This window comes from Patella vulgata, chromosome 5 (assembly GCF_932274485.2).
Source record: "Patella vulgata chromosome 5, xgPatVulg1.2, whole genome shotgun sequence".
Lineage (NCBI taxonomy): Eukaryota > Metazoa > Mollusca > Gastropoda > Patellidae > Patella > Patella vulgata.
The window spans coordinates 80009888-80037673 of record NC_065883.2 but is presented as its reverse complement, the minus strand read 5'-3'; the positions used below and the strand labels follow the sequence as shown (position 1 = coordinate 80037673).

At 37.4% G+C, this 27786-nt stretch overlaps 1 protein-coding gene across 1 annotated transcript in view; it reads right to left on the bottom strand.

Annotated features, from left to right (window-relative positions):
* LOC126822542 (MAPK/MAK/MRK overlapping kinase) overlaps positions 1-23164 on the bottom strand; it is a 40945-nt gene extending 17781 nt beyond the window's left edge. The window contains exons 1-5 of the mRNA XM_050551486.2: positions 22736-23164; positions 14225-14339; positions 6053-6142; positions 4489-4559; positions 3999-4077 (exon numbers count right to left, since the gene is read on the bottom strand). Coding sequence (XP_050407443.1) covers positions 3999-4077; positions 4489-4559; positions 6053-6142; positions 14225-14339; positions 22736-22754 — 374 coding nt within the window. The 5' untranslated portion in view covers positions 22755-23164. The remainder of the gene's footprint in view (positions 1-3998; positions 4078-4488; positions 4560-6052; positions 6143-14224; positions 14340-22735) is intronic.
* Between the last annotated feature and the right edge of the window lie 4622 nt (positions 23165-27786).

The following is a 27786-nucleotide window of genomic DNA, read 5'->3' as shown; positions in this document are numbered from 1 at the left end:
CGAGACTAACACATGGTTTAATTTTATTTCAATAATTCGCTTGCGCGTAGGGGTCTTTAGCAGTGGGAGGAAACCGGAGGACCTAAAGAAAACCCACGAGGTTGGACAGGCGACCCTACTCCTTGTCACGTACAACCAGGGAATCAAAACCGTGCCAGTTGACTCAATGACAGACCTTATGATGCAACACACACACGCTAACCATCCGGCCATCCGGCCATCCGGCCATCCACCCCGCCACCCCTGCCCCCGTTAAGCGTGGATTAACAGTAAAAATTTGCAAGTTTTATATAGAATGGTTTTGAACTAAATGTTAAATAACCATTATGAGTAGTAACCCATACTAAAACATACTCTCCTATCTATTAAATATTAAATAACCATTATGAGTAGTAACCCATACTAAAACATACTCTCCTATCTATTAAATGTTAAATAACCATTATGAGTAGTAACCCATACTAAAACATACTCTCCTATCTATTAAATGTTAAATAACCATTATGAGTAGTAACCCATACTAAAACATACTCTCCTATCTATTAAATATTAAATAACCATTATGAGTAGTAACCCATACTAAAACATACTCTCCTATCTATTAAATATTAAATAACCATTATGAGTAGTAACCCATACTAAAACATACTCTCCTATCTATTAAATGTTAAATAACCATTATGAGTAGTAACCCATACTAAAACATACTCTCCTATCTATTAAATATTAAATAACCATTATGAGTAGTAACCCATACTAAAACATACTCTCCTATCTATTAAATATTAAATAACCATTATGAGTAGTAACCCATACTAAAACATACTCTCCTATCTATTAAATATTAAATAATCATTATGAGTAGTAACCCAATCTAAAACATACTCTCCTATCTATTAAATTTAGAAAAATCAATTACAAGAATAATAATAGATAGAGTAAAGATTTTAAGTTTTTTAAATCTCATTTCTTGAAAAATTCTTTTTTTCCATGGCTGCTATTGTAAAATTTTATTTCTCGAAAAAATCTTTTATTCGATCACTCCTATTTTTTCAGTAAAAAAGTCGTGAAATTGGCATGGCCTAAAGCTATATCTTAAGTGGTCCTTCTTGGTAACAATTACATTTATAGGCCATGTCTGCTGATAGTAAAATATTGATCTTATTCAACCTTTGAGTTAATTTAGATTGAAATCTTTTAACAAAACTCTCTTATAATGTCTTACAATAAATTGTGTAGAACCAGTGACGTGTAGATAGGAAACTACGACCCCAGGTAGAGAGGAGTGTGGAGGAAGCTACGCCCCCCCCCCCCCCCGGCAGAGAGGAGTGTGAAGGAAGCTAGGGCCCCTGGCAGAGAGGAGTGTGAAGGAAGCTACGACTTCAGGCAGAGAGGTGTGTCTAGGAAGTTACAACCCAATCAGAGAGGAATGTGGAGTAAGCTACGACCCCAGGGAGAGAGGAGTTGGGCCTCCTTTGTAAGATTGCCACATGCTAAATTTCTACATAAGCTAGAAACACCAGGATATACTCTAGAAAGCACCATTTACACTTATTTTCTCATAGGGTCAGCCTCAGGGGCCTCGAACCCCCAGTCCACCCCCGATCAAAGATCCTAGATCACCCAGATAAGTTTGTTAGTTGTTATTATTATTAGTCAACATCAACACCAACACCCATCACACCCGCCGTCTGCTTACCTATGCATGTGATCGACCGCTTTAACTAACTGATGCATAAAATTAGCAACCAGGGATTCAGGAAAAACGTGAGATTGTTCTGGAAAAAAAGACAACTACATCTAGAGAGAAAAGATTATTAAAGAGACTATTTCACTTTCACAAATAGATTTAAAGTGGATATTAGTAAAATTTACTAATTTTTGTTTTGTGTTCAGTTTGATGAGAAAATAAGTCACAAATTTTACTAATTTTAGTTTTGTTTTCATTTTAAAGTAGAAATATGTCACTTTTTTTTACTAATTTTCGTTTTGTTTCAATTTAAAGTAGAAAATTAATACTTTTAGTTTTGCGTTCAGTTTAATGTGTAACTAAGTCACTTTTTCTACTAGTTTTAGTTTTGTTTTCAATTTGAAGTAGAAAGAAATGAATTTGAAAAAACAAAACAACCTGTAATCCTAATAAAATAGATGCCCATGGCCGTCACCCCGTCTCTCTGCACGCCTCTAATATACAATAATTATTAATTATAGAAATTAAATCTGTACTGTTAACATCAAGAATATTCAAAAACATTTCATTTCTCAAATTAAATGGGGTGCGAAGTTTTCAGACCAGGTGATCTATTATTTCAAAATTTTGACAGCCAAAATACTTTTTATGTATTTTAATACTGTATTTTATTTAATTCAGATTGAGATGATATTTTTTTTTCTTATAATGTATCCAAGTCTTTAAAATTCAAATTTTATGATGATAATATGAAATTATGTTGTTTTTCCTGCAATGTAGGCATCAAGAAATCTATAAATTTATCTGTATTTAAATAAATTAGCGGATGATTTTATGAAGTTTATAATATTTACTGATTCTTTTCGTCTTTTTTAAATTTCTGTATCCTATTTAGGCTAGCAATTTAACACAATTTATCTACACCCCACTCCTATACCTTTGTCTGTTTGTCCATGTATATATTGTTTGTATGTAACTGTGTATATATGTTATCTGATGAGTCAGTAGACTTAAAGAAATTAAAGAATTGAATTAAATTCATCAGTACTTAACATAACTTAAGGTAAAATTCTTTACAATTCTAATTTTATAATAATGATATGGAATTAAGTGTGTGTGAGTTAGTTGTATTTTACGTCCGCTTCCACCGAGGTGATATCGCAGACAAATGGAATTAAGGTGTTCTTTTTGAATTTAGCTCTCTTGGTAGTCGTTGAGTTTTGACTGACATCAGACTTTAAGAGAGGCCATTTTGTTTTAATTCAAAATTTTTATTCCAGATAGTTCTATCTGTAGATTATATTTTTGAGAGAAGAAATAGTCCCTTTTAAAGTAGGAATAATTAAACTACATGCATTGTATAATTAATCATTACTTGAAAACTATTGCGGAAAAAAAGTAGTGAGATGAAAAATATCAGAATTTCAAAGGATTTGAGAATAAAAAAGAAAAATCTAAATGATTCAATCACTATGAAAAACCTCCAACTAGTTCTTAATTCCTAGCTAGTTCTACAACAATAAAAGCTAGGTTTAAGCTAACTTGAAGCTAGGTTTAAGCTAACTTAAAGCTAGGTTTAAGCTAACTTGAAGCTAGGTTTAAGCTAACTTAAAGCTAGATTTAAGCTAACTTGAAGTTACGTTTAAGCTAACTTAAAAATAGGTTTAAGCTAACTCAAAGTTACGTTTAAGCTAACTTAAAGCTAGGTTTGAGCTAACTCGAAGTTACGTTTAAGCTAACTCGAAGCTAAGGTAAAGTGAAATATAGCTAGCTAAAGTAGATGGTCCAAATATTTCTATATTCTAAAAATAGACAAATAATGACAACCGTCTCAGTTAAAATGCTACATTAAATCAAAGATCAATTTCGGGATGTCACTAATTTGAATAATTCAATGGCGTGTAGGTTTAGCAATGGGAGGAAACTGGAGGACCCGGAGAAAACCCATGAGGTTGGAAAGGCTACCCTACTCCTTGTCACATACAAGCGGGGATTCGAAACCACGCCACTTGACTCAATGACAGACCTTATGATCTAAAGTGCAGGCATTAGAACCATCGACAAGTAACAGTTTATTGCGACAAACAAAACGCACTATTGTCATATCAGGTTATAATAATGACATCACCGATACATTTATTATTTAAGGGTGGCAGTTAGAAGTTTCTAAAAGTTGAACTGAATCGCTGTCATTATTGTCTATTTTTCATTGGAATTTAAAAACAGGTGAACCATTTCCTTTTAGACACAGGTATTTTATTCTACTACAGGTAGTTTTATTCTACTGTGCTAAAACAATAATTCTTACCGATGCATATGGTCTATAGATTTTAATAACTGGTACATGTAATTTTTAACCTTTTTTTCTTGTAAATAATGTCTTTTTCCTAAAAAGTTGGTTAGAGAAGTTTTTTTTTATATTTTGAATGAAAATAATAATTAATGGACTGACAAATGATATTACCGAGTCCACAGAAATCAGTTCCATTCTTCTACAGGACTAAAAATCTGCAGGATTCTCAGAATTTTAATCTACTGCTCATCTTAACCTCTGAAACCTTTGACGATTCTCAAAAAAATATTTGTCAAATATTTCTAAAACAACAACAGCCACGTAAATTCCGTAATATTTGGTTAACAAATTCCAAATATTCAAACAAAGAATTATCTTTCCACTCATTTCTCAGAAAAGAACATTGCAGATTATATTCAAGCAAAACTCGATCACAATAGCTATAACAGGAAATTTCATGAATATTCATAATGCTAATTTCATGAATATTCATAATGCTAATTACCTCGGATAAGTTCATAAATATTCATATCCATCAGTTCACAAACTAGGACTAGAGTACCAGACTTTTTATCACTGAAAATAAAATAAAAAGAAATAAAACATTTGAAGAGCCCCGGGAAGAACGAACTAAGTCACTTTTTCAACGAACCCCAGTTAATGGCGCCATCTGGAAGCAATTTGTATAAGCTTTCTATGGAACAATCAATTTTAAGTAAAAACGATCGGAGTCACATCGAACCAAGGCCCTTCTGGAATGGCCTCTCGGACAAATACAAGTCCATCGTATTTATTTGACCTTAATTTGGCTGAAAAGAGGAAGTCATTTGTTGTACTGGTGATTGTGATTCATCATTTTGAAGTTGTAATTAAACCCACTCGTTCAAAAGTCTGTTTTGTTATTTATGCGAAAAGACAAAAATGTGACTTCGATCGTTCTTGCCCTGGACTCTTCATTTGTTAACATGGATCAAGTCTTTCACATCCCTCGAACCTCATCCTGTTCCACGCTCACCATACGTTATATCTAACCTCGAACCTCATCCTGTTCCACGCTCACCATACGTTATATCTAACCTCGAACCTCATCCTGTTCCACGCTCACCATACGTTATATCTAACCTCGAACCTCATCCTGTTCCATGCTCACCATACGTTATATCTAACCTCGAACCTCATCCTGTTCCATGCTCACCATACGTTATATCTAACATACGTTTCATCACTGAACATTAGTGTCAGATTCTTTTAACCAGGTCGGATTTACTTCTATACCTAGTCTAACATTCCATTAACCTAGTCTAACATTCCATTAACCTAGTCTAACATTCCATTAACCTAGTCTCCCATTCCATTAACCTAGTCTCACATTCCATTAACCAAGTCTCACATTCCATTAACCTAATCTAACATTCCATTAACTTAGTCTCCCATTCCATTAACCTAGTCTCCCATTCCATTAACCTAGTCTCCCATTCGATTAACCTGGTCTCCCATTCCATTAACCTAGTCTCACATTCCATTAACCTAGTCTCCCATTCCATTAACCTAGTCTCCCATTCCATTAACCTAGTCTCCCATTCCATTAACCTAGTCTCCCATTCCATTAACCTAGTCTCCCATTCGATTAACCTGGTCTCCCATTCCATTAACCTGGTCTCCCATTCCATTAACCTTGTCTCACATTCCATTAACCAAGTCTCACATTCCATTAACCTAGTCTCCCATTCCATTAACCTAGTCTCACATTCCATTAACCTAGTCTCCCATTCCATTAACCTAGTCTCACATTCCATTAACTTAGTCTAACATTCCATTAACCTAGTCTCCCATTCCATTAACCTAGTCTCCCATTCGATTAACCTGGTCTCCCATTCCATTAACCTAGTCTCCCATTCGATTAACCTGGTCTCCCATTCCATTAACCTAGTCTCCCATTCGATTAACCTGGTCTCCCATTCCATTAACCTGGTCTCACATTCCATTAACCTGGTCTCACATTCCATAAATCTCATTCCCCCAGGGTATCTAGAATGTTTTATATTTGGAAATAGACTATTTTTACTTACAAGATGACCTCCTCCAACTCGAGAACGTTGATATGAGGATTTAATTTTCTCATGGCTTGTATTTCTCGCAGGTTATTCACCTGCTCCATACTGAAAAATAGAACAAAACATACAGGTTATTCACCTGCTCCATACTGGAAAATACAAGTCTTCATTTATATCAAATATATTTAATTGGGTAGGTGATGAGACAGGTACGAGATGGATATAGGATGTATATTTGATGAGTATGAGACAGGAATAAGATTGAGATGGGTGATGGGTATGTAATGGGTATGGGACAGGTATGCAAAATCGCCCACTGATAAATACATCCCTATGTCCGATCTACCGGCTAATTGTGAATGGTTTTTCAATATTTTTGTTGAGTTCAAACAATTTATACAGGTAGATATGATAAGTGTCATTTATATTTTCTTGTCATGTGATGTTGTTAAGAACCTACTGATTGGTCAGGATCAATTTTCCCTATTATCCACTATGTGATCTAACCACAGTACTTAATATGTTAACGGGGGGTTGGATGGCTGAATGGTAAGCGTACGCGCGCTGTATCATAAAGTCTGTCAATTAGTCGACTGGCGTGGTTTCGAATCCCCGGTTGTACGTGACAAGGAGTAGGGTCGCCTGTCCAACCTCGTGGGTTTTTTCAGGTTCTCCGGTTTCCTCCCACTGCTAAAGACCACTTTGCGCAAGCGAATTATGTAAATAAAATTGAACCATATGTTAGTCCCGAAATGGCCTAGTTTGTGTCGAGTGGACGTTAAACCCCATTTCTCTCTCTCTCTAATATGTTAACTACACATCGCATAAAACTAGACCTATGAACACATTTCTCTAATTTCAACCTGGTGTATTTTGAAATTAATTAATTTTTATTTTGAATGTCTTATCAACACAATACAAATTAAATAAAATGAAATGGGGTTTAACGTCCTACTTTTCTGCTCTGAACTGGGCTAATCACTTCAGACGGGCATACATCATACAGTGTGCTACGACAAGGGAAATTTTGCCTGGGCAGCGGCACTATGGACTCCTCTTATATCGAATTCCACATGCCAAGGGATCTTTTACGTGCACGGCAATGTATAGCCAGGACCTCAGTTTTTTTTATCCCATCCAAACGACCAACACTTCATGTCATTTTGAGACAAACCAATGTTAGTTTTTTATTCTATAGTTTTATTTGCAATATAGGATAATTTTGCCTAGATAGATTTTTCTATCTACTATCTGAAGTGAACCCTGGATATTCATCCCATCCGAAGGACTAGACACGCAGGTGACAAGAGAAGGACGAGCTTAACAAATCCTGAAGGTAAATCTCGGCCAACACCTCGACTTGAACACAGGAAAATTGTTCTGGACAAGATTCCAGAAATCTGACAACTCGTTTGTCACAGTTTTCTCAGTTGATTTTGAGTGGGGTGGGTGGGGCATGGCCAAATGGTTAGGGCATGCACGCTTTATCATAAGGTCTGTCATTGAGTCAACTGGCGTGATTTTGATTCCCCAGTTGTACGTGACTAGGAGTAGGATCGACTGTCCAACCTTGTGGGTTTTCTCTCTCTGGGTCCTCCGGTTTTCTCCCACTGCTAAAGACCCCTATGCGCAAATGAATTGAAATAAAATTTAACCATATGTTAGTCCCGGAATGACCTTGTTCATGTCGACTGGATGTTAAACCCTATTTTTTTATCTCTCTAATCCAGGAAAGGTCAACCTCTGTCAATTAAGAGAAGGACATACTTGAAAGATCCTTAAAACTATTCTGAGCCCACACATGGAATTCAAATCACAATCCTCTCTTTTCATTTTGAAACAATCTAAAGTTAAACCAATTTCTTTGTAAATGACATACCCCCCTCCCCCACCCCCCCTGTAATATATAGGAATATACACACAATAGGTCAGACATAAAATGACCCAGTAAATATTGGCCCCTATAAAATCTTCCATCTTTCTATCAATAACTATTTTATTTATATGTATATTTATTTGCTGTATTGATATAATACGATTGTTCGTGAGTGAATAGTACGTGCCTAGTATTAAATAAACGTAGGGGATCTATTGTATTAAACTATAACAAGTACACAAGTTATTACTATAATTTAACCGGTTAACTCCCTGTCCGTGTCGATTAAACCTTTCAACGACTAATGTCATTGACAATTCTTTATATTAAAATCCATAGTCATTTTACGTCATACAATCGTCATACAATCGTATCAGGATTATTTCTTTTATTTAAGAAGAATGTTAACCAAAGCTTATAGAAATCTTCCTATATAGATAGGTTTTCAATAGAGTCTCGTCATTTTACTATCGAAGACAAGAGGTTCCTATATAGATAGGTTTTCAATAGAGTCTCGTCATTTTACTACACTGACTTGATGTCTGGCTTCCACCTAAGGATGATATCGAAGACAAGTAGTTCATGGGAAACCAGAGAGAGAGAGAGAAAGAGAGAGAGAGAGAGAGAGAGAGAGAAAGAGAGAGAGAGAGAGATCTTCTTATATAGATAGGTTTTCAATAGGGTCTTGTTAGTTTACTACACTGACTTGATGTCTGATTTCCACCTAAGGTGATATCACAGACAAGTGGTTCCTATTTAGATATAGGTTTTCAATAGAGTCTCGTCATTTGATGTCTGGCTTAATATTCGTTTCCACCCAAGGTGATATCACAGACAAGTGGTTCCTGGGAAACCAGAGAGAGAGGTCATTTCAGGACTAACATACGGTTCAATTTTATTTCAATAATTCACCTGCACGTAGAACCTGTGAGAACAAGCGGTAGAACACAGAGAAATCTTTGAGATGTGAAAGGCATCCCTTTCTGTTGTCACGTACAAGCAGGGAATTGAAACCATGCCACTCGACTCCATGACAGTTCTTCTGATCAAACGAACATGCTTTAACCCAGTGGTTCTCAACCTTTTTTTGCCAACGGCACACCTTGGAACACTTGAAAAATGAGCGGCACACCTGGCTAAATATATATGAAAAATAAAAACATGTTAAGTCAGACGGAATACAACCGTAGACAGAGACTAGTTATAGACATATAGCATGACTCAAACTAAATAAAGAAAAACATAGCTATGAACTTATCAGTAGACACCAGTGAATACTCATTTGGGATGATGTGGTTTTTAGCATTTTCTTAGCGTACTGTTCAAAATTCCGTGGCACACTTAGGAAGATCTCTCAGTACACTGGTTAAGAATCACTGCTTTAACCATTCCGCCACCCAACCCCCGAAACCTGCGAGAAGAGACAGTCATTAATGAGAGAATCGTTCAGCGTAGTTTGGAGATTAACAAATTCTACCACTTCCATTTCTTCAGTTTAAGGCATAATCGTGCCTTTTGCATTATAGTGTTAACTGAATGTTTTAGGGGAGAGCCACAGTGGCTCAGTGAGTAAGACATTGGCTCACTAAACAGGAGGTCCCGGGTTCAATCTTGTAGTTGGCCGAGAACGTTTCCCCAGGATGTTGCCGTCTGGTGTCCCTTTGTTAATGGTGCCGTACGTACCAAGGATCAGGCAAGGCACATTCTGATTAAAATACAGATCTATATATGGGTTCGTTTTTATATATTTTTGATTAAAGATCGGTTCCCAGAAAAGTATTTATCGGGTGGTTATTTCCAATAATCCGATCTTACTAGAAAAATACTGGATTCCCAGAAAAACACTCATGGACCATATACATGACAAAAATGTAAGGGTTCCCCTAATCAACAGCCTGACGATTAGGAATTTCTGCACACGTGATGTCAAAGGTCACACGCGAACATTGAGCGCTTGGTGTACAAGTTGATAAACTTTATGAAGAGTTAGATGTACAACACATTCTGAGATAAAAATGACGGAAAAAGACGCGGGTAGTGGATAATCCGAGAATTTAATTAGGATTCGATATTTGTAATAAATAGTAAGTGATTTAAGACAACATCGTCTTATGTATGCAATGAATTCTCCTCTGACTTCAAAGAGAGGTAAGTCACGTGACGTAAACATGACCTGGTTTGATCAAATTTTTATAGCAGGACATTCCTTCGCAATTACAAAGTTATGACAAATTAATTAGTTTGAATATGTTTTTAGTCCATATATACCATTAAATCACCCAGTTTGTACGCGGTAACCCATCTTTAAATTAAATAGGATCTGTAATTTAATCAGACTGGGCAAAGAGTCGCATCTATTCATTCGGATGGTAAGACAAACTGAGAACCCGTGCATATAATTGTCAATTTGTTTCCAAAAAAGTTACTCGACTTATTATTGAAGCAATGGCCTGCGAAATCCTTCTGTAGTCATTACTGCACTTGGAGTCAAAAGTTGTTTTTTTTGACTGATTGTGTCTTCTTTTATAGTTTGAGTAAACTGGCGAGGTTTTGATTCCCCGGTTGTACGTGACAAGGAGTAGGGTTGCCTGTCCAACCTTGTGGGTTTTCTCCGGGTTCTCCGGTTTCCTCCCACTGCTAAAGACCACTACTTACAAGCGAATTATGGAAATAAAATTGAACCATATGTTAGTCCCGAAATGACCTAGTTTATGTCAAGTGGATGTTAAACCCCATCTCTCCTGAGTGCCATTAAAGGAAGTTGTAGGTTGGATTCTATTTAGTTTTTTAAAACAACTGATACATATGTAACACAACACTCTGTCTCTTTGGTTAAATCTATTAAAAGACTGTAAAAATATTGATTGTCTTTTGTGTGGTTCAACAGATTCTATATGACAGTGTCTATGTTTGCAGCATTTTAAGATAGCCTTGTTTATCACACAATTAGTTTTTCTGCAATATTCTGCTATTCTCTGATTAATCACTCATAATTAATTTTGAGCATTTTGATGTAATGTAGCCGTGATTATTATTCTACTATTTTAACATTTAGAGCTTGGGATAATCCTGATTGATTTGTTACGCTATGGATTGTTAACTAGACACAGGAATTATCACCTTAAGTGGGCTTAGGTATAATCAAACAAGGGGTTAGTTTATTATAACCAGGTTTCTGCCAGTCAGAGACAAGGTAAAGTACCTTATATTCTCCATTATGTCAGTAGATTTTACTGTAAATTACTCAAAACCACACTAGATGAAGAACTGGTTTCGTTAGCTCTCCATCGCTGTGAAGAATATGTGACATGACAACTTGGAAACTAAAACACATTAGATGAAGAACTGGTTTCCCTAGGTTCCTGTCACTGTGAACAATATGTGACATGACAACTTGGGAATTAAAAAGGAACAGTATCTCTCCCTCCTTTAATGAAATGAAATGAAATGAAATAAAATGGGGTTTAACGTCCTACTGTTCTGCTCCTAACCTGGGCTAATGAAGACGGGCATACGCCATACAGTGTGCTATAATGGAAATTTTGCCCGGGCAGCAGCGCTATGGCCTACTCTTATATCGAATTCCAACTGCCAAGGGATCTTTTACGTGCATTCCAATGTATACACAGGACCACGGTTTTTCATCTCATCCGAAGGACTAGACAGCTGTCCTTGTCAGGCCCTCCGTTCTGCATCACTGACAAGGGAGAACCACGCCGGAAAATCTGGGTGAACTTTCTCGGCCAATGCAGGGATCGAACATCCGACCTCCAGGCTAGCGAGCAAGCGTCTTAACCACCTAGCCACCGTGATCAATACAGGGATCGAATTTGGAACCTTCAGGTCAGCGAGTCAATGTTCTACTCACTCAACCACCATGGCTCCTCTTTCAAATAGATTTCGGTTGTATGTGACAAGGAGTAGGGTCACCTGTGGGTTTTCTCTGGGTCCTCCGGTTTCCTCCCACTGCTAAAGACCCCTATTCGCAAGCGAATTATTGAAATAAAATTGAACCATATGTTAGTCCCGAAATGACCTAGTTTGTGTCGAGTGGACTTTAAACCCCATTTCTCTCTCTCCCTCTCTCTCAAATAGATTTCATGAAAAGGTTTTTTTCTGTCTATAATATACGATATAAAGTAAGTCAACATAAACTTTCAGTAGGCAATATCTGATCAACACTACGTCTATAAATTATATATTTCAAGTAGGTAATTGACTACCTACAAGACAGACGTAATAAATTATGGCATAAAAATTAACCTGTAGAAAATAAGCTGAAAACTTCCTCATTCCCTGTAAGAATGACAGTCATAACATTTTCACAGGGGTGGATACAGGATTTTCAAAAAGGGGGTGCAAACAAGGGTCTTGTTTTTTGGACATTTTCTTGTGAATTTTCTGAGACAAAAAGCACAGTAGATTGAAAAGTGTAATTTGTTACATTGTAAACAGTCTGTGACATTCTATGTTCATGTAATATTATGGGGATGATTTCTCCACGATGGGTGGTAAGACCTAATATTTCCAAGATGATAAATACATGCAGGACGGAGGGCCTGACAAGGACAGCTGTCTAGTTGTTCAGATGGGACGAAAAACCAAGATCCCTTGACAGTTGGAATTCAATATAAGAGTAGGCCGTAGCGCCGCTGAACGGGCAAAATTTCTCCCTCTTAGCACACTGTATGGAATATGACCATCTTCATTAGCCCATGTTATATAGGAGCAGAACAGTAGGACGTTAAACCTCATTTCATTTCATTTCATTTCACATGTTTTTATACAATAAAGGATATGTTGATTGTACCTTCTAATGTTTAATAACATTTTATATAATAGACTGCCAACTGTGTAATATGAAAATTGCATGTTTCTTGGCCTAACAGGTCAAGCAAAGCTACTTTCATTTGTTTGTTTGTTGAGCTTAAAGTCTGCTTCCTTCCACCGAGTGTAATATCGCAGACAAGAGCAAAGGGCAAAGGTAGCATATGAAAGACAATTAAACTTGCTTGAAGCATGATACAAATATATTTTTTTGTCTTTTGGAAGACATCTAACAAAATTTTACAATCCCATATCACGTTCAGATTTGTGAAATATTGTGAATGTGATACAGGTCCGAGTTCTTGGATGATCCAATGAATAATCCTTGTAAATTTGAAGAACAAAATCTGTAGACAACTGTGGGAAGTTAATCAACTAGATGTGGTGGCTCAGTGATATAGGTGCTGGTTCACTAGCCTGGAGGTCCCAGTGATATAGGCGCTGGTTCACTAGCCTGGAGGTCCCAACGATATAGGCGCTGGTTCACTAGCCTGGAGGTCCCAGCGATATAGGCGCTGGTTCACTAGCCTAGAGGTCACAGCGATATAGGTGCTGGTTCACTAGCCTGGAGGTCACAGCGATGTAGGGGCTGGTTCACTTGCCTGGAGGTCCCAGTGATTTTTCAGTATGATCTCCACTTGTCATTGGTTCAGGACGGAGGGCTTGGCAAGAAACAGTGTCTTGTCATTTGGATGGGACGAAAAAAACAAGCCAGTATACACTTTGGCATGCACATAAAAAGAACCCTTGACCAATGGCTGGGCACAATTTCCCTCGTAGCACACTGCATGGCATTAAATTAGGCCTATAGGTGCATTCGGGCATTAAACCCCATTTCATTTCATTTAATTAACCCTTAACCGGTCATTGTCGACTATAGTCACCACAACGTTATACAGCTAAGTGGTCACGGTCGACTTAAGTCGACCACAGCAAGAACCTTTTTGATAAGCCGCATTTGAGTATTTAGTTTCGTATTTTATTGATATGACCACGCATGCGTGTCAGACAGGAACTTGTCTTGTCAAGGGCATTGAGAAAAACATGTCTTTGTTTAACATTTTTTGACGAAAAACATAATTTCATGTCGGGAAGGTTAAAGACTCTCGAAGTGGTTGAAATACTTATAAATGATTCTAACTCGGATTATATCGATGACACTGATTCTGAAGACGATATTTTTGATGAAAATGACTTAGAATGATTTGCAAATAATAGATCAACTTATCCCCTTCAACTTTTTACTGGTGTCAAGAGTCTATCACTTATAATTATTCGACAGTAGTCGATTGAAATAGGCATACAAAATATTTGACGTCAGCCTTTATTTAGCCTGACCACTTGACGTCATGACGTCAAAATGACGTTGACCGGTTAAGGGTTAAGGGTATAGGGTATGGACAGTAAGCTATCGAAGAGATATTTTCAGGATTCGGTGAAGACTTGTATATAATATAATTTTACAGAGAAGAGCCATTACCTACCTGTCATAAGTCTGTTTCATCTTCTTGCAGGCCCAATACCCGCCATCTTTTATGTTTTGACATTTTAAGACCTCAGAAAAGGTGCCTTCCCCTTTTTTACCGATAATTCTGTATTCTGAAATAAAAAACAAGATGGATTATTAAAAAATTTATCATCATCACAAAACATGATGATTACTAAGATGATGGAAGAGGATAACAGATGTTGAAAGAAGATGATATAGGATGGAATAGAAACAAGTTTGACTCCATCTTGAAGAAGTCTGTGGTTTCCAGCATGTTTTGTCAAGATGTCTCCAAGAAAAGAAAAGAAGAGAGAGAAATGGGGTTTAATGTCCGCTAAACAGAAACTAGGTCATCTCGGGACTAATATATGTTTCAATTTTACTTCAATAATTACTTGCGCATGGGGGGGGGGGGGGGGTGTTATCAGTGGGAGGCAACCCTACTCCATGCCATCCCGAGGTTTGACAGGCGACCCTATAAGCTGGGAATCGAAACCACGCCACTTGACTCAATGACAGACCTAATGATTTCACGTGCACTCCAAACAAACTAAGTCATTTCGGTACTTACATATGGTTCAATTAATTTCAATAATTTACCTGTGTCTTGGGGTTTGTTAGCAGTGGGAGGAAATTGTAGGTCCCAGAGAAAACCCACAAGGCAGGACGGGCAACTTTGCTCCTTGTAACGTACAAGCTAGGAATCAAACCACATCCCTTGCCTAAATGACAGACCTTATGATCTTCAGTGGATGCGTGAAACCATTCAGCCACTCAACCCACCAGACAATAACCATGAAGATTCTCACTTCTACAACATCAACAACAACCATGATCTGTTTTCAACATTTGATTGACACTTGGTTTATTGATTGTACGGTAATTACCCTCAGGTGTACGAGTAGAATTATTCATATCTTTCTACACGCAATTACACCTGGTACACTCAGGTAAACTCAGGTAAATAAAAAATAACATATGTCAATACTCTGTCAACAATTATTATCTTGTAACATATCGTATTCTGAATAATATTAATGATTACCCCAAAAAAACACAGAGAACATTTGCTCGATATTTGTCATATTTAATTCACATATCGATTTCATGTACATATGTCAATAATAAAAGTTTGCTACTGTATATATATATTATTTTTTAATGGATGTTACACCAAAATATGTATCTGTAAAAGCAGGAGATTCACACTACACGAAAAACCAACAAGATAAACCATCTGGACAGGACAAACTACACAGACATTATAAGAAATAAACAACTGAATGAATTTGGTTGTTGGTTTGCTAGGGGTTGTTGGTTTGCTAGTGGCTGTTTGTTTGCTAGTGGGCTGTTGGTTTGCTAGTAGTTGTTGGTTTGCTAGTGGGCTGTTGGTTTGCTATTAGTTGTTGGTTTGCTAGTGGCTGTTTGTTTGCTAGTGGGCTGTTGGTTTGCTAGTAGTTGTTGGTTTGCTAGTGGTTGTTGGTTTGCTAGTAGTTGTTGGTTTGCTAGTGGTTGTTGGTTTGCTAGTAGTTGTTGGTTTGCTAGTGGCTGTTGGTTTGCTAGTAGTTGTTGGTTTGCTAGTAGTTGTTGGTTTGCTAGTGGTTGTCAGTCCTTCACGTTTAAGGGGAGCTTTTGCTCCTGTTCCTCTCGACGCATGTCGGCTTTCCTTGGAAGGAGTCATTAAAGACTCCTGCAAATTAGATAAATCGCTCTCCTAAATATTGAGATTAATAAACTACTTTCAGTTTTTGTTTACTTTTAAACTGCATATATTCAAGGTATCAGGAGCTTTTTATGGCTTTTATAAACATGAAGGACTGGGTTGTTGGTTTGCTAGGGGTTGTTGGTTTGCTAGGGGCTGTTGGTTTGCTAGGGGTTGTTGGTTTGCTAGCTAGAGGTTGGGGGGTTGGATGGCCAAAAGGTTAGCACGTGCGCGCTGTATCATGAGGCTAGTTATTGAGTCAACTAGCGTGGTTTCGAATCCCCGGTTGTACGTGACAACTAGTAGGGTCGCCTGTCCAACCTCGTCGGTTTTCTCCAGGTCCTCTGGCTTCCTCCCACTGCTAAAGACCCCTACGCGCCAGCAAATTATTGAAATAAAATTAAACCATATGTTAGTTCCGAAATGACCTAGTCTGTGTCAAGTGGACGTTAAACCCCATTTCTCTCTCTTTCTCCCGTTATACAAATTATGTATGTTGTTGGTCTGCTAGTGGGAGTTATACAAATTATGTATGTTGTTGGTCTGCTAGTGGGAGTTATACAAATTATGTATGATGTTGGTCTGCTACTGGGTGTTATACAAATTATGTATGTTGTTGGTTTGCTAGTGGGTGTTATACAAATTATGTATGTTGTTGGTTTGCTAGTGGGTGTTACACAAATTATGTATGTTGTTGGTTTGCTAGTGGGTGTTATACAAATTATGTATGTGGTTGGTTTGCCAGTGGGATTTATACAAATAGCTAGTAGTTGTTAAACAAAATAGAACAACATTACACAACTATGTTGAACTTGACCCTTTTATTAATACATTTTAAATATCAACAATTGTGAAATGATCACAGTTACTACAGTCAATTTATAGTTACGGTCACCTCGTCATGTCGTATTGACACATACAATCAAATTATATACATACAATCAAATTTGGTCACATGATTATATCGGTAACAAATAAAAACTATGCCACAAACAATATTACGCAAACATAGAAAATGGAAAAAACAATGTCAGAAACTGGCAAGAGTGTAAGAAATCAATTAAACATACATTATGCAAGAGTTAAATCTGCCTATTGCACGTCTTTCTTTAGGCCTGAAATGTTATCTAAATTATTAAACATGCATTATGCAAGAGCAAAATCTGCTTATTACAGGTCTTTCTTTAGGCCTGAAATGTTATCTAAATTATCAATTAGACATTATTTAACTTATCCAGACCATAATAAACTCTTGATGTCAAGGCTAGCCTTCGATGTTGGCTGGATTAGATTCCTATATGCCGCTAACGGCCGTTAAATCAGAAAAAGTGGATAATCGAGACTATGCTGTTTATATAAATGATTTTAGTAATGATGACCGAGACTATGCAAAAATTTCACCCGCTTCTTTCTCGGCTCATAGTTGATCAATTTGACTGAAATTTTCAGCAAATTACCATTACACTATCTAGTTTTTTAACTATTATAGAGAGAACTGCCATCTCTTTATCTTATCTCTTTATGTATCTTTAATTAGACATTAATTAACCTATCCAGACCATAATCAACACTAGATGGCATCGCTAGCCTAGATCTTTAGTGGATTATGAGCCGATTTACTGCATAACTTTCCTTCACAATTTAATGATTAAATGGATAATCAAGACTATGATGTTTATCGTACTGACTTTAGTAATGATGATCGAGGCTAGGCGGAAATTTCAATCGCTTAGTTCTCGGTTCATAGTGGTTCAATTTGAATGAAATTTTCAGCAAATTGCCTTTACATTATCTAGTTTTTAACTATTATATTGAGAACTGCCATCTCTTTATCTTATCTGTAAATATTTGTGTAGAATATGCGTTCCTATTACATATCTTTCCTTCTTGGCCACTTTTAGTAATACTTTAGATGATATGACAAAATGATGCTCTTGTCGAGGATAATCAAAAGCCATTTTTGTCAATTATTCATAACGTTTCCATTTTTTGTATGAAATCATTCAAATTTATCATATCATTTGTAAAACATATAACATATCTGGGGGGTGGGTGGCCGAATGGTCAGCGTGTGCACGTTAAATCAGACGGTCTTTCATTGAGTCAACTGGCGTGGTTTCGAATCCCTGGTTGTACGTGACAAGGAGCGGGGACGCCTGTCCAACCTCGTGGGTTTTCTCCGGGTCCTCCGGTTTCCTCCCACTGCTAAAGACCCCTACGCACAAGCGAATTATTGAAATAAAATTGAACCATATGTTAGTCCCGAAATGATCTAGTTTGTGTCCAGGTCACTTTTTGCAATACTGCTGACAAAACAAAACTCTTGTCGATTCTTGTCAGTGATTAGTCGGACCCAGATTTCACTGTAATTATCTCACCTGATAACTTATACCTGTCATATGCTTGACCTATATATAATCCAATTACCTGTGGTGTTAATTAAATAACCAGGTGTGTTAATACCTGTATTGATCCGATTAATATTGATTATTGATTAAACAATATCATTGAATGGGTTTAAATCCAGGTAATAAATCCAGTGTAGTTTACTCTATGAGATTAAAAATAAAAGTGTTTAAATAATGAAATGGAGTTTAACATCCTACTGTTCTGCTCCGAACTGGGCTAATGAAGACGGGCATACGCCATACAGTGTGCTATGAGGGAAATTTTGCTCGGGCTGCGGCGCTACGGCCTACTCTTATATCGAATTCCAACTGCCAAGGGATCTTTTACGTGCATTCTAATGTATACACGGGACCTCGGTTTTTCGTATCATCCGACAGCTGTCCTTGTCAGACCCTCCGTTCTGCACCACTGACAAGGGGAAACCACGTCGGAAAATAAGGATGAACTTTCTCGGCCAATGCAGAGATCGAACACTCGACCTCCAGGTTAGCGAGCCAGCGTCTTACCCACTTAGCCACCGTGTTTAAAGAGAGAGACAGAGAGAAATAGGGTTTATCCACCACTAAACACAAACTAGGTCATTTTGGGACTAACACATGGTTTAATTTTAAATTGTTTAAAAGCAGAGTGTACTTTATTACCAGATCCAAAAAGAGAAATGAGGTTTATTGTCCACTGTAAGACAATGGTACTGGCAGGTGTATCACACATCTGACAATTAAATTAGTTAATTAGTCACTATCTCCTCGTATTATTAGATGATATTATATGATTGTCTGTTAAATGAAGGCTACTAATATCACACATCTAATAATTAAGTTAGTTAGTAAGACATCCCATAAATATTATTAGATAATATCATATGATTGCCCATTAAATGAAGGCTACTAATATATATGTATTATAACTTGTGAATGGCTGTTAAATACTAATAAGGTTGTTGATAACACCTTAACCGTTATAAATGATCTCAGGTAGAAGTATAACTCAGACAGGTTTACCAAAAGACGAGCTTATTGAGAGACCACTACAGAGGTTGTTGTACAAGACAGAATGAATGGAAGCAGACATGAATTACGATGATGTCCGAAATGACATCTTCGACATTGAAAGCATGAATTATTTGTCAATTCAAATCAACATTAATCTTGTGATCTTAAAGGGAAAAGATGGGCTTCTGATATCCAATATTCAAGACAAAATAAACATTTTACCATTGGTACACGAATCGTGTACCATAATGTGTTTCAGCGCAATTTGGAACAAGGGACTCAAAGAACAGGGCTAGACATATTCCACAAGTCATGTCAAATGGTGACACTATATTCTTATCTGGAGAGCATGCGCAATAAATACCATCGGTGTAGACTGGAAAAAACAGACGCTAAAGATTGCCATTCACATGAGACTTCTGGCGTATTTTGCCGAACATAACTGATTAGAAATTACAGTAAAAAACAGAAACGATTAAATGTAAATCAGTTTATATACATTCATATTACATTATTATATGCGTTGCGACCCATTTTTGTCAATTTCTAGGTCCCAAATATTAGCGATTTAGCTCCTTTAATAATAGATTCTTTGATACTATTTTACACAACTCGCCAGAAACTATAGGTGATTACACAACTAACACAGGATTTAAGTTCAAATGGTCTAAAGTGTAGTTTACTCTAATTTATAAGTTCTGAAAGTCATGTTACAAGACAGAGAGTGATAGAAATGGGATTTAATGTCCATTCGACAAACTAGGTTATTTCGGGACTTACATATGGTTTAATTTTTATCTCAATAATTTGCATGCATATAGGGATCTTTAGCACATGACAGGAATCGAAACCACTTGACTCAAATGTCAGACAGGCCTTGTGATCTAAAGCGCATGTTACAGGTTTATTTCTACTTGAAAAAGAATGCTTAAAATAAAGTCTAATATCTCATCAATGTTTGGTCATTTTAAGATTATGATGCATTTATTTTTTACCTGTAACTTTACGTCTCAAAGTAATTAATGAAATGAAATGGGGTTTAATGTCCTACGTACTGTTTTGCTCCGAACTGGGCTAATGAAACCGGGCTATGAGCTCAATAAATATATTTCTGTGTTATTATATATTTACATATTCATGTCTTTTATTGGGTGGGGGGGGGTCGGGGAGGGGCGCTTAACTGAGCTAGTGACAAGGGAGTATAGTTCATGTTTAATGGAAAAATTAATGCCTCATGACATCAATGCCTTATGACAACAATGTCTCATGAAAGCAATGGTCACACGGATATTTTATTAATCAGTGTCAAAATCATCCAAAGCAAAATGTGAACTATAAGATATAAATATTCTACACAACATATCCTAAACAAAACAACAAAATTATGAATAAGTGAAATAACAAAAAAAACAACACATTTTTGTCAGGGATTAGTGAATTAGTGAGATCGTTTTTGCCCCCACCCCCACCCCTCGACCCACTCCCCCACTGTCCTGCTCAGACTCAATTTGTAGGTCCGGGGCCCAAAATTGTTGGTAATTACTCTTTTTTTCAAATTTTATTTTGGAGGCCACCCAGACCCCCTGTCATGGACTTTATACCTTTAGCGCCCGCGAATTGTCACTACAACACTTCAATATGGAGATCGGAAATGTCTTGACCCTCCATGCTGGAAATCCTGGATCAACCCCTGCATTGCTAAGCATAGGCGTACAGGGAAATTTTTGACTGGGGGGGGGGGGGGGCGGTGGTGGCTGGTGCCCAAAAAATGTAGTTAGGTTCTTTGTATGTTACATAATAATAATAAATTCGCTGTTAAATTGGACACATTCAAGAACACAAAAATTTTTTATACGACTTTTACAAAGTACAATTGTGTGCCCAAATTTTCCCAGCATTTGGTGGCCGCCCCCCCCCCCCCCAGCCCCCCCAGCTCGTACGCCTATGTTGCTAAGACCCATGGTGGCTCAGTGAGTAAGGTGCTGGCTTTCCCCTTTTCAGTAGCGCAGGATGGAGGGTCTGGCAAGGGACAGTATCTAGTCCTTCATATGGGACCAAAAAAGGGAGGTCATGGCGTAATCCAATAGCCTATTATCTAATTTAAGGGTTAATAAACCTGACCCCTACAACTTGAAGTAAGTCATACAACTTAGGTTTACTGTGCTGTTTCCTATTTCCGACTCTTCAGTCTGCCTTGTTATTTTTTCAAGCTCTTGATAAGTCACTAGTCCAGATCTAATTAATCGATTTTGATTAAAGTTACATTATGTAAGATTTAGATAAAGAGCTGACCACTCTTGCTATAATAGCTCAAAAATAGATAATGTAGAATGAAAATATTGAAAATTTTTCAAATTACTTGATTCTGAGAAAGAGTAGGGGTGCCTGTCCAACCTCGTGGGTTTTCCTCCCACTGCTAAAGACCCCTATGCGCAAGCGAATTATTGAAATAAAATCAAACCATATGTTAGTCCCGAAATGACCTAGTCTGTGTCGAGTAGACGTTAAACCCCATTTCTCTCTCTCTCTTTGATTCTGAGAAAAGTTATCACTGTTTGTAGTTTTGACAAGATGTGTGCATTGTGGTGACCAGGGCACTGGTATATTTGAGGCTTAGCCTCGCTTTCCCATTTTTAAATTAAATTTTTAAATGGCGAACCGTTTTAATCTAGTTAGAATCTTGAGTCGATTATGGTCTTGTTTTGTTAATTAATAGTTTATATAACATTTCAGGCCTAAAGAAAGACCTGAAATAGACAGTTTTAGGTCTTGCATAATGTATCACACTGTGTTAGGTGCCATGATTGATAATATTATGCTATCAGTACATCATCTAAATTATCGTCTTTGATTATTCTATGAGGTGCCATGTTTAATAATGACATCATTGTTTCATTATCAACCTTATAGTTAATTAATCACAGTTGGTTATTGTCGGTATTAATGGCTATAACTTACTCTTTACTTCGTTACAGAGTCGGGGATGGTTAGCGCATGCTCGTTGTATCATAAGGTCTGTCATTGAGTCCACTGGTGTGGTTTCGATTCCCCGATTGTACGTGACAAGAAGTTGGGTCACCTGTCTAACCTCATGGGTTTTCTCCAGATCCTCCGGTTTCCTCCCACTGCTAATTTAAAGACCTTACGCACAAGCGAATTATTGAAATAAAATTGAACCATATGTTAGTCCCAAAATGACCTAGTTTGTGTTGAGTGGACGTTAAACCCCATTTCTCTCTCTCTTTTTAGGAGGACCCGGAGAAAACCCACGAAGTCGGACAGGCGACTCTACACCTTGTCATTACCAAGCGTGGAATATATATATATAACATACAAGATATATAGTATATATTTCTTTAGTATAATGCACACTATATGTTATTATATCTATTTTTATACTTACTCTGTAGAAGAAGGTTCATCCAGGCGATATCCTATACGTCATCGACTGAATTAAATTCAACAACAAATTCAGAATTTTCATAAATTAAAACCTAAAGTCATTGTCCTTGTAAACATGGTATATCTTTACTGTTAACTTGTTTTATGTATCGGATATTACACGGTTATATTCACCACATATACTCCAATAACTACCTGTGGTATATACTATAACACACGGCAATGACGACGTGATCGCGTTCCTTTTTCCCGCCTTTCAGTCGCTGTACCTAATCCGTGCTCATCATTGACAATTACTTTAATCCTTAATTAAATAAATTAGAAATCCTTTATATTGGATGTCCTGTTATTTATGTGTTTACACGCCCGTGCACGATTTCATTCCCCATTTATCTTTCCTCTCGAATATATACCGTTGCTTTATCAGCCATATACCACAGCGGATATGCTTGGTCTCTATGGCGACCATATATACACTCTTGTGGGGCCGTTACATTGACTGGGCTGTTATTTGGCTGTCACTTCTGTTCAGGATTGAGTCTAGCTTTTGCCATTCAATGTTTCACAATACAAATTTATGCTTCATTTACTGCCGAGCCTTTCTTACAGCCTTTTACCTCAATTCCCCTTGAACAATATAATTCTTTAAATATTTATACAAGACATATTGCACGTTATTTTAAACTCTTTTAAAATTATAAGTCATTATTTATTTAAAATAAATATTTGAAAGTCAAGAAAATCAATGACAATAACGAACGTAATGATTAATTCGTAGATCAAAGAAGACTGATAAATGAACGTCTACCCCGCCTTTATTATTATTTCGCATATCAATATTTTGTTAGGTTTATATTGTAATGGGATTACACATGCAGTCAACTTTTTTCTATATCTAATATCGACGCCAAAGCGTGGTATTTATTTTATCAGATCACGTGAATTGTCTGTTATCGAGGACAAGATTAAAAAACAATCCACTCATGTTTGAATATTAATAAATCACCTATTGATAGGCCTACCTACCATCTGTGGTTCTATTGAATAAAAATAGGAGTTTCCCGTCAACACTGTAAATAAGTCACGCTTGATTGTTCCCGATAAACAGACAATAAACAAAACAAAACAAATAAAACGGACGAATTCGGCCGGGATAAAGAAGAAAATGAAATGAAATGGGGTTTAACGTCCTACTGTTCTGCTCGGATTGGGCTAATGAAGACGATCATGCACCATACTCTGTGCAATGAGGGATATTTTGCGCAAGCAGCGGCACTACTCTTATATCGAATTCCAACCGTTAAGGGATCTTTTATGTACACGCCAGTGTATACACGGGACCTCGTTTTTCGTCTCATCCGAACGATAAGGCAGCTGACCCTGTCAGGCCCTCCGTCCTGCATCACTGACAAGGGGAAACCACTCCGGATAATCTCGATGAACTTTCTCGGCCAACACCGGGAGCGAACCGTGAACTCCAGACTAGCCAGCCAGGGTCTCACACATTGGATAAGAAAGACGACATACACTGTCCTATGAGGGGGGTTTTGCCAGGACAGTGGATACTTTTCCTCCCATTCCATTGACTTGACGCCCCCCCCCCAATTTGGAAAAACCCTAGGGACTTTCTCAGCCGGGTTCGATCCCGAACCTTCCTGGTTAGTGAGCGTGCCCCTTACACGCCGAACCAGTGTCGCCCCCCCCCCCACGCGTGGTGTCTGTGTTTGATGCTTATGCACATCCGATTAAAGTGTGCGTGCGTGTGTGGGTGTGTGTGTGTGTGTGGGTGTGTGTTAAATAGCTTTATTTAACGCTGGGGGTGGATGGTCGAATGGTTAGCACGTGTGCGCTGTATCATAAGTATCATGAGTCAACTGGTGTGGTTTCGATTCCCCGATTATACGTGACAAGGAGTAAGGTCGCCTGTCCAACCTCGTGGGTTTTCTCCGGATCCTCCGATTTGCTCCCACTGCTAAAGACCCCTACGCGCAAGCGAATTACTGAAATAAAATTCAACCATATGTTAGTCCCGAAATGACCTAGTTTGTGTCGAGTGGACGTTAAACCCCATCTCTCTCTCTCTCCCTCGCTCTCTCCATTTCTTTCCCTCTCTTTCTCTCTCTCTATCGAAGTGATATCGCAGACAAAATTTATATTTGGCTAAAGTGTATATCATATTGGATTTTTATTTGTTTGAAATGTGTATCATGTTACTGTCTATTTGGCTAAATATTGTATATCCGATTGGTGTACATTTGGTTAATATTGTATATTCGACGATTGAAGTGTATTCGATAAAATGTATAATCGATTAATATGTATATTAACATGGTATATTCAATTAAAACGGTTAATCGATTAAAGACTATGTTCGGTATACATGGTATTGATTTATTTGTATTCGTTTAACAATGTATATTTGACAACAGCTTAATGGTTTTAAATATATAGGATTATATTGTATATTGGGTATATTGTATCCGATGATTAAAATGTATATTTGGTTGTAATGTATAGCCGATTAAAGCGTATTCTTTAATAGATTTTATAGACTTGAAACTGACAGTCTGATAGCTCAATATATACATTTTAATCGAATTTGACTATTAGTCGATAAAGCAATAAATAGAAATCAACCACTGAATTTGGTATTTTCCTTTGTATCATCCCGTCGATCCGTCCTCATAAGCCCAGTCGGAACAAAACAGTAGGACGTTAAACTTCATTCCATTTCATTTCCTATGCATGAAATGTTCTTTCAAAAAAAACAATAAAACAATTAAAAAAAAAAACACGGACGAGTCAACGAAATACGCCCTAAAGTCATATTCCTACTGTCATCTATAAAATGAACTATCAATCGATCGATCGATAGAATTCGCTAGAGGCGTTTTTGTGAGTCGATTAGATTAGGTTTTGATTTGCTAGTACGATTTGGTATGATTTCGATTTGATTAGCTATGGTCCACAAATGTGAAATTTGATAATTACGATTTGGTAAGATGGCTGCCATCACGGACACCGATCAGAAAAAAAAATTGTCTCTGCTAACATGACGAGGGGGGCGTGTGTTTCACGTGTAGTCCAAGTTACCTACAGATTACAGTGACACTGCTGGCACCCAGAGGGCCTAAAATTGCTTAGAGCCAGAGGTGATCTAACATTCTTGTGGACTATAAAGTTAACATTAAAGGAGCTAAATCGCTAACATTTGGGACCTAGAAATTGACAAAAGTGGGTCGCAATGCATATAATACTGTAATATGAATGTATATAAACTGATTTACATTCAATGGTTTCCGTTTTTACTCCAATTTCAAATCCGTTATGTTCGGCGAAATAAGCCAGCAGTCTCAAGCGAGTGCAAATTTCTAGCGTCACGTCTGGTTATTCCAGTTTACATACGCCGTTTGATTTGGTGCAATGTGTCTAGCCTCGTCCCTCGAGTCTCTTGATACAACTGGGGCTGAAGCGCATTATGGTACACGATTGGTGTACCAATGGTAAAATGTTTATTTTGTCTTAAATATTGGATATCAAAAGCCCATCTTTTCCCGTTAAGATCACAACATGAATATTGATATAATTTGACAAATAAATCGTGTTTTCAATGTTGAAGATTTTGGATGATATTGAGTTAGAGACTTAGCTACTTTAAACACATCAAATGCGTTTTAAAAAAACATTTTTTATGGAGAAAAACAACAATAAGCATTAAAAATTACTTACGATGTCGAACATTCCGCCATTTTGAAAACGTCAAATCTAATCGCCTAAACACCTCCTGGGACGATTAGGTCGATTTGCCTAATCAGTTGAGTTAAATCGTCTCACGAATGTAACGATTAGCATAATCAACTTGGTTCACAAATGCGTATAATAGCTAATCGGTCTAATCTAATCGGTTCACAAAAACGCCTTAGATCAAACAAGATTATAATCTTTCCAGACAAACCTGGAAGTCTACTAGCAAATCAACAAGTGGTCTTTCGTTAACAAGAACACAATGTAGCTATGTGCAGCGATTCGGAGGAATTTGGCGGTGGGTGGTTCACGGGATTTACCCCCCCCCCACCCCGGCCCTTTTCAGTGGTGCAAGAAGGGGGTGTTGGGTTGATGTAGGTGTGGGGGCAATGACAAGGGTCTCTATATATCGGTTAGGACGAAAAACCGACGTCTCGTGCATACCATGAACTCCTTTGGAAGTAGAGGTGTAAATACGAGCACTTGTTTAGGCCTCTGGCGACATGGGGAAAACTATGTAGATCACCGTTTGGGGGGTGTTAGGGAGGGGAGGGGAGGGGGCGGGGGCGCTTCTCTCTTTTAGAATCTATAACTTATGTCATCTCGGCACGAATAAATAGGGTTTTTTTTTTATAAACCTCCATCATCATTATCCCATGCCACGCTTGATAACAATTATGAGAGATTTGTTTAATTGGTCATAGGTTTTACTGGTAGACTAATTAACACGGTCGATACAAGCTCTGTGGTGTTTTTATTCTGTACTTTCAAACATATCTCAAACATAACCTTCATATATCACGAAAATATCAACAGAAATGCTACGTTCATTTGAACCAAAACAGCATTAGCCAAAAAAAATAAAAAAAAATAAAAGAAAACTCTAGGCGGCTTTATTAAATCGTAATAAACATATAGGCCTGTGAGCTAGGCACTGTATATATTGGCTCCAGTTAGTGCTAAATGATAAGGCCAGCTCAGTTTTTTCGTCATAGGTCACGAGATGTAAACAGGGACAGCGCTAATGCCAACCCTAACCCTAACCCCAACCCTGGACCTAGCCATAATGCTTACCCTAACCCTAACCTACAATCTCGCCAACAATCACGTACGCTAACCTTATTTACTTTACATCTCAGCGACCTTGACAAAAATTGAGCTGGCCTTAACAAATAGATTTAGCCTTATGCAACAAACAAGTCATTTCAGGACTAACATATGGTCCAATTTTTTTTTAATAATTCGGGAATTACGTGTCTAAGTGGGTAAGGCGGTGGCTCGCTAGCCTGGAGGTCGAGTGTTCGATCC